Source organism: Nuphar pumila, chromosome 17 (genome assembly GCF_984573655.1).
Source record: "Nuphar pumila chromosome 17, dmNupPumi1.hap1.1, whole genome shotgun sequence".
In the NCBI taxonomy this organism is placed as follows: domain Eukaryota; kingdom Viridiplantae; phylum Streptophyta; class Magnoliopsida; order Nymphaeales; family Nymphaeaceae; genus Nuphar; species Nuphar pumila.
Genome location: NC_143265.1, coordinates 79,650,435 through 79,658,371, shown reverse-complemented (window position 1 = coordinate 79,658,371; position 7,937 = coordinate 79,650,435). Strand labels below are relative to the sequence as shown.

At 39.6% G+C, this 7,937-nt stretch overlaps 1 protein-coding gene across 1 annotated transcript; it reads left to right on the top strand.

Annotated features, from left to right (window-relative positions):
* The first annotated feature begins 3,314 nt into the window (after positions 1-3,314).
* Positions 3,315-6,136, top strand: LOC149812399 (cytokinin hydroxylase-like). The gene is made up of 5 exons (XM_089993640.1): positions 3,315-3,591; positions 3,717-3,946; positions 4,061-4,302; positions 4,427-4,802; positions 5,720-6,136. The coding sequence occupies exons 1-5, from the start codon at positions 3,315-3,317 to the stop codon at positions 6,134-6,136; spliced, it is 1,542 nt and encodes a 513-aa protein (XP_089849766.1).
* The last annotated feature ends 1,801 nt before the right edge of the window (positions 6,137-7,937 follow it).

Sequence of the window (7,937 nt, the reverse complement as noted above, 5' to 3'; positions counted from 1 at the left end):
CTTTCTTTTCTAATCATTTCTTATACTTTATGCAATCCGCCTTTTTGTGTCCCTTCTTCTTACAAAAGAAGCACTTTATGAGAGCAAAATCAGGTTGCTTGTTCCGAGATGACTTTTCTTCTGCTGACTTCTTCCTAGCATTTTTCTTAAATGTATTTTTATTTAGTCTTACCTTGGATCTATGAGAAGCCATATGCGCACTTTGCACCTTCTCTCCTTTCAATATCTCTTCTTTCTCAACACACTTGGACATAAGTTTATTGAACATTCATTCATCATTATGTGTGTTGTAAGAGATCTTAAAAGGACCATATTCCATAGGTATTGATGCCAAAATTAAATGCAGTAGGAATGAGTCAGAAATGGTCAGCTTCATGTCATTCAGCTGAGACGCTATGTTCTTTATTTCCAAAATGTGATGGCGAATATTACCCGGTCCAAAATACTTCATAGATATGAGTTTTGACATTAGGGTACTGGCCCTAGCCTTATTCGAACTGACAAATTATGCTTCAATAGCACTCAGAAATTTCTTCACTGTCCTGAATTGCGTGATAACACTGCTAATATTCTTAGCCACCTTAGATTGCAAAAGCAATAGGCTAAGTATATTCGAGCGCTCTCACTTCTCAAAGGCACTCTTTTGTTCAGTAATGCTTTGATCTGTCAGAGTAGCATGCTCATTTTTTCTTAAGGCCAAATCCAAATCCATATGCCCTAATATAAAAATAACAGTTTTTTTCCAATAACTAAAATTAGATCCATTAAGAAAATTGATAGTATTCAAGCCATCTAAAATCACAGAACAAAAAACTACATGGCAAAAGACATGTATAAAAAAAAAGTATATACGAGACAAACCTGATGAAAAAAGCAATAAATAAAAGGTCCTTAATATGCTTATTTCTGAGCGAGTGTAGGGGGTCATCGAAGTCCTACTTTGGTAAGAGCTCCGACATGCTTTATCACTACGCCTACCGACCATAGCTAGTAAAACTAAAGCTCATGTGAAGTTAGACCATCAACACATGGCACCTTTGGATACACATGCGTAATGTATCTCAACACACTTGCTTTATTTTATCTTACTTAAATTCCAAACACGTTAAAACTCCCTTTGGTGCGCTTCGACATTTCATGAATTTAAGTACAACATTAATATTGGATAAAACTGTATGATAGAATAAAAAACTGACAACATACATGCATCAAGTTACTTTGGTAACATGAATTCACTAACTTATCTAACTATCCTTGATTCTAATATGAGTCATACATAATGCATGCATAATCACAAATAAAATGCATAAAAAATAATAAAAGCAAGCTTAAATGGGTAAAACCCAAGGTCCTCAAGCAAGAACCAATTTGAAAACACCCTGAACTGGTCTGAAACAGCCTCGAGCCGATCATCCAAGAGTCTGAACCGGTTCTGAACCTTATAAACTGGTGTTAAGTATGAATAAAAGTTCATAAAACCCTATATTAGTATGCCAAAATCCCTGTATCTTCTTATATTTATGAAAACATGGTTTTAGCATCTCAGAATCGGTGAAAAGCTGGAAGAAACCGATTAAAAATGGCTTTGAGCCGGTTCCAAAAAGGGCGGTATCAGTTTTTGATCCGATTCATGCCAAATAGTGTCTGGACCGTACAGATATGGGTCCAACCTGGTTTAAACAGGATTTGGGTCTGACCCGGTCTACATGGGTTAGACCCAGACCTGAAATCAGTATGGGTCCGAGTCCAATCCAAATGAAACGGCAGACCCGATCCACCCAAAATGGGTTTGGATCGGGCCTGTCACCGGGTCAGAATACCAGACCCGATCCGGGTCCACTGTTAAAACAGAAACCCGAGGGTTTTTGTTTACGGTTTTAGAGAAACCGAAAAGGGTTTTCCTTACCCGGCCTGTCGGCGACCCACGTCGCCTGCCGACGACCCGCGTCGCCTACCGATGACCCATGTCGGAACCTCCATCGACCCCAACGTTGATAACACAACTATGACCCTGAAGGAAACCCCTTCCAATGAAGGGGTTCCATCAACTGCCAGTCTATCTAGATACCAGTCAACCAAACGTCATGGAGGTCCGACGATAGTGGCACTCCGGTGATGGATTTTTGCTGCGAGCGACGCCCAACAAGAGAGGTAAAACAAAAAAGAGAAAAAGTTTTATTTTTTCAAAAGGCCCTCAGATGCTGCATGTCGCCGGACAATGAAAGCAATCTCTCCCCCCAGTGACATCCCGCGGTGACCCCTCGGTGCTAGCAAACCTCTCTGCAACCCGATGGTGCAAGTAATCTTACCAATCCCTTATTTTTTTTGATGCCGGCGATGGTCGTCCGGTTAACCGACGAGCCACGTTGCTCCACGGCGATGGCCTGCCAGAAAAAATACTGCACGACGACAGTCACATGCAATCGGCGACCTGCGTCGGCTGTCAGCTACCAGCATCCAGTGCCATCGACAAAATCACCGACGGCCACTAGCTTCCAAAAGCTATTTCGACGACAAAGAAACAATAGATATTTGATCGGGTATGCTGAAAAACGTTGTCGCCCCATGGCGAAAGTCGTTGGAGTCCAGGCGACTGTTTGTTGAATATAGTCGAGCCACGTCACCCCATGGCGACAGGCTCAACCTGATATAATCGCCCAACAACGACAAATACAGAAAAAAGCTAGCAGGCCGACGTAGCGGAATGCACGGTACATGGGCCCATAACCCAATGTTGGGATGGCATGTGCACAAGAGAGACGAAGAGCATACCTGATGCGGTCATGACTGTCCGGTAATGGCCGACGGTAGACCGGTTGAGCATTTCTGAGATATTCGTCTCCCTAGCCGATCGCTACCCTCAATGAGTGCAGACCCTTCAGCGATGGTGAGCCGGATCCAATCCCAGAAAATAAAAATCACGTATGATTTTCCCTTAGTTTTCTACTTTTTTTTTTCACACATTGGGGTTTCTCATCACTACCCCCTTTTATAACTTTAACTAGGGAACAATTAAGATAATTGTTCCTCTAAATAGTAGGGCTTATTGGATAGGGACACCTCTAGAGGAGTCCTTATACGTGGGTCACTCCTACTTTACGTCGGTGACTCCAACATTTGATTCTTTTCATTCGTTTGCTGTGCATAGACTTTCCCATTAACAATTGTTTATAAAGAGTCCATGAGAGGGGGTTTACCTAAACACCTTGTGTGTTTGTGGTGCTTTGTCTCACTCCTCCCACTGTGGTACTTGGTGTATAAATTGGTGGCCAAGGCAGTGTTTTGATTTATATTCCAAAGGCTATAGAAGAGCCATGGCTGCTTTTTGGCTCATTGTGCTTTTATTGGTGGCTTGTTTGGTGATGAGAGCTCTAGTGGAGACCATCTCTGTCTACTGGTTTACTCCCAGACGCATCAGGCAATTCATGGGAAAGCAAGGAGTCAGAGGTCCTCCGCTACGGTTTTTAGTTGGAAACCTTTTCCACATAGCTTCTCTGCTCCAACAAACAACCTCTTCTGACACGAGCTTTGTCAACCATGACATCGTTGGCAGGCTCTTGCCACATTACGTTCAATGGTCTAAACAATATGGTAACCATAATTGAGAACAGACAGCAGAAGAGAATTACCTATCTAGATATATAAATATGCATTTGATTCTGCTTTTCTTTTTCAGAAACCAACATGGTCGATCTTGAATTTGTTTTTGCAAGCAGGAAAAAGGTTCATATATTGGTGGGGTGTTGAGCCCAGGTTGTGTCTATCAGAAACAGAGCTGATCAAGGAGCTTCTATCTGCGAAAAACAGCCAGATATATGGGAGATCATGGCTGCAACGGCAAGGATCAAGGCACCTTATTGGTAAAGGTTTGTTGATGGCTAATGGTGAAGATTGGTTCCATCAACGCCACGTAGCAGCCCCAGCATTTCAAGCAGACAAGCTCAAGGTAAGAAAAGCAAAACAGAGTAGAAATTTACATAAAAGGAAAGACACCCACAAGTTTTTTTGTTTTTTTTTGGTTATTTAGCCGAGTTTGTTGGATTTTGGCTTTTGTTCGCAGCGGCATATAGGGTATATGATAGAGTGCACCAAGTGCACACTGCTGAGCCTTCGTTCAACAGTAGAGTTAGGCCAAACTGAAGTTGAGATCAGTCAGTACCTGAGCAGACTTGCAGCAGACATCATAGCTAGGACAGAATTTGAAAGCAGTTATGAGAAGGGAAAGAAGATCTTTGATCTCGTTACATCTTTGCAGCTTCAATCTTCTAAAGCTACCCAGCATTTATGGTTTCCTGGTAGCAGGTATCTCTTTTGTCCCTCAACTTCTTTGATAATATACCAACTTTTTTTTTTAAATTTTAAATAAATAAAGTCCTCTGAAGGAAAAATGGAAATGAATTCAGCTTTATACTTTCGTCTTTTGTAGGTTTTTTCCTAGCAGATACAACAGAGAGATCAAAAGGCTCAAGGCCGAAGTAGAGAAGCTATTGTTGGAGATCATTCAGAGCAGACGTGATGGAGTTGAGATAGGGAGAAGGGATTGGCACGGAAGTGATCTGCTTGGTCTATTGTTGGCACAGGTGGAGAATAAGAAATCCAACTTCAACTTCACTGCACAGCATCTCATGGATGAATGCAAGACCTTCTTTTTTGCAGGACATGAGACCACTGCACTGCTTCTCACTTGGACAATCATGTTGCTTGCTTGCAATCCTTCATGGCAAGAGAAGGCTAGAGAGGAAGTACTGCAAGTATGCCAAGGGTCACTCCCTTCTGCAGATCATCTCTCAAAGCTCTCCTTGGTGAGATTTCTAAAAGACCCAAATGTCCTTTTTTTTATTTTGTTTTTTTCCTACCAACTTCTGTCAAACAAAAACAAACTTGCTACATCCAAAGTGAATTCATCTCTTTCTGATCTGTTCATGTGGTAGGTTAGTTGGATTCCCCCTTCGGAGATAAGGGGGACTTGACCAAGGGGGGGGGGGGGTTCTGCTTACCTGGCAGGTGTAGTTAGTGCACGTCACCTTGTGTTGAGACGTTGCAAATTCGAATCCCAATGGTATAGTTGTATAACTGGTATGGGTCTGCCTAACCCCAGCTGTTGCTGTTGAAAACAACCTAGTTGACAGGATGTCACAAGTTTAAAACCGAAGGGGCGTCCCTTGCTACAAGGTCGAATCTGGGGTACTCTTCCGTAGGCAGGGGAGGCCTAAAGAGTTTTAACAACCGAAAGTCTGCTAACGTGCAAAAGGAGAGCTTTCTCTTGGCCTAACCAAAAAAAAGAAAAAAAAATTTAATTTGCAACCCTTCTACAATGACGGTGACGATGACAGTAATGGACTGTTATGATGCTTTATCACTAGTAGATGGTTATCAGGTGTATCATCACCTAATCCTCTCCAATGATTTCAACACTGAATTTTGAATTTTTTTGCAACCGGGTGGGTGCGGGGGGTAAACCCTACAGCATTCGAACCCGAGACCCCTTAGTTATGATAGTGCCACCTATGATCCAGCTATATCATTGGACCCCTTGAATTTTAAATTGTTATTGAAAACCTAACTTAAAATGCATGTGAGAGAGAGATTCTGAGCTTTTGTTTTGTTTATTTATTTATACAAATAATTTATTAGTTCTCTGTCTGCAGAGAAGGAACTGCATATGGCCAAATTGCTTTTCATTAGTTGGGGTGTGTGACATTACTCTCTTGATGTGCAGTTGGGCATGATACTGAACGAGTCATTGAGGCTGTACCCTCCTGCTGCACTTTTGCCCAGACAAGCATTTGAGGACACAAAGCTGGGGGACCTTAACATCCCAAAGGGACTGTCAATATGGATCCCTGTGCTGGCCATTCACCACAGTGAGGAACTGTGGGGGAAGGATGCCAATGAGTTCAATCCTGAAAGGTTTGCTGGGAAATCATTTGCACCTGGAAGGCACTTCATGCCCTTTGCAGCAGGCCCTAGAAATTGCATAGGCCAGGCCTTTGCCCTAATGGAAGCCAAGATAGTCTTAGCCATGTTCCTCTCAAGCTTCAGCTTCACACTCTCAGAAAATTACAGGCATGCACCTGTTTATGTGCTCACTTTGAGGCCTAAACATGGGGTGCACATCTACTTGAAACCGCTTTAAGTCTTGATGCTTCAAAAAAATAAAAAACAGTTTTGGGGTTTTCTGGGTGCAAGTGGCGGCATGCATAGAAGAGAGCAATGTATAGAGCTAGCCTCTTTATGATTCTTCTTTATTATTTTTTTCTTTTTTCTTCATAGGTTAGCCTATATATGCATTCATCAGTAGGCTTCTAACTAGGCACCAGAGAAGAGATCTTATAATGAATGAGAAATTGGTGTTGATCATAAAATTGAAAAATGGAAAATGAGAAATAAACTCAGTTGCTGTTCTTACTTTACAGAGGAATGACTCTCTCTCTCTCTCTCTCTCTCTCTCTCTCTCTCTCTCTATATATATATATATATATATATATATATATATATATATATATATATATATATATATATATATATATATGGTTGGGAGACTGATGCAGGGTTAAAGTGGGTATGAAGAACTGAGTTATGATCTACATATTAGATGGTAAACATGGTCACAAATATGGGTCTCGGCTATATCTCGGCAAGGCAAATCTCGGGATATTATAGGTTTTCCATATATATCGAGAAATTCTCAGAATTTAAAAATTAGAAAAAATAAGAAAAAGATATAGGTTAAGTGAAGAATCCCTAATATGATGGAAAAAATATGATAGCCGACCTAAATATGCAATAATTTGATTTTTAAGTATTGCATTACACTAGACATTCTAGAACTAGCAAATCATGAATATGACCTAAATGGTGGCAGTCATGATATTATTGTGATATTATCAGGATATCTAATATTTTCAAAATATTGTGATATTATCATGATATCTAATATTTTCAAAAATATTGTGATATTTTAGCTTTTAGACCGTCCTTTTATTATAAATATTTAATATCAAGATATTTTCTAAATATCACCTATATATGTCATGACTATGATGTTAAATAAGGCTAAATTAAGAATATAGAGAAAAATAAAATAAAATTACAAAAATAAGAAAATTCTCTTAATAATCACTCCATTACCTTGAATTCATTCTCTACTATAGAAAAAGTGAACTCTAATTCTGATATTGCTAAAAGATGGATCCAATGCCTAGCTAAAACTCAAAACCGAAACATAAAGGATTCATATATTGAAAATCGATCCAAACAGATCCTAAAGGTCCAAGACACAACACATCTCGCTTCTAATCCCATTCTTGGTGTTTATCTGTTCAATTTTGATTGTGATGCAAAGCTGACAAATCTTGGCTGCTTACAAGGGGTCCAAATCACAAGCTATGTAATGAAAATGATGGGTGAAAGAAAAGATAAAACAGGATATCTCAAACAAAAAAAAAGTGCATCATCACTCTAATATACTCTCTCATCCTTTTTTTTTCTTTTTCTTGTTATTTTTTTTTAAATATTTAAGCAAAGAAACCACCCTCAAGATCAGAGACCTAATGAGCTGACTTTGTCTGGCCTACTTACAGTAGCTGTTACTAACAAAAACAAGGACGTCTCAAATCAACAATACAAATGGCAGCCACATGGAAGGGATGCAATATTTTAATCTTTTCAAAGTTATTTAAAAAATCATGCTTACTCTTCATGATTGTAAACTTAGCCTTTATTTTAAAAAGCAGATCCTTTTTAGTATATATATTTTCCACGAGTGGGTTCAAGTTTAGCTCAAGAAAATCTAATCACCATTTGAGGAGCACATGCACGCAAATATGGTTTGAGTGCCATTACTTTAAATCATATAAAGTCAAGTGATGAACCCCATTGCTTTATTATTTTCTTTTCGAGGAAAGGTAAACTTAATTTTTATTAATCAATATAAT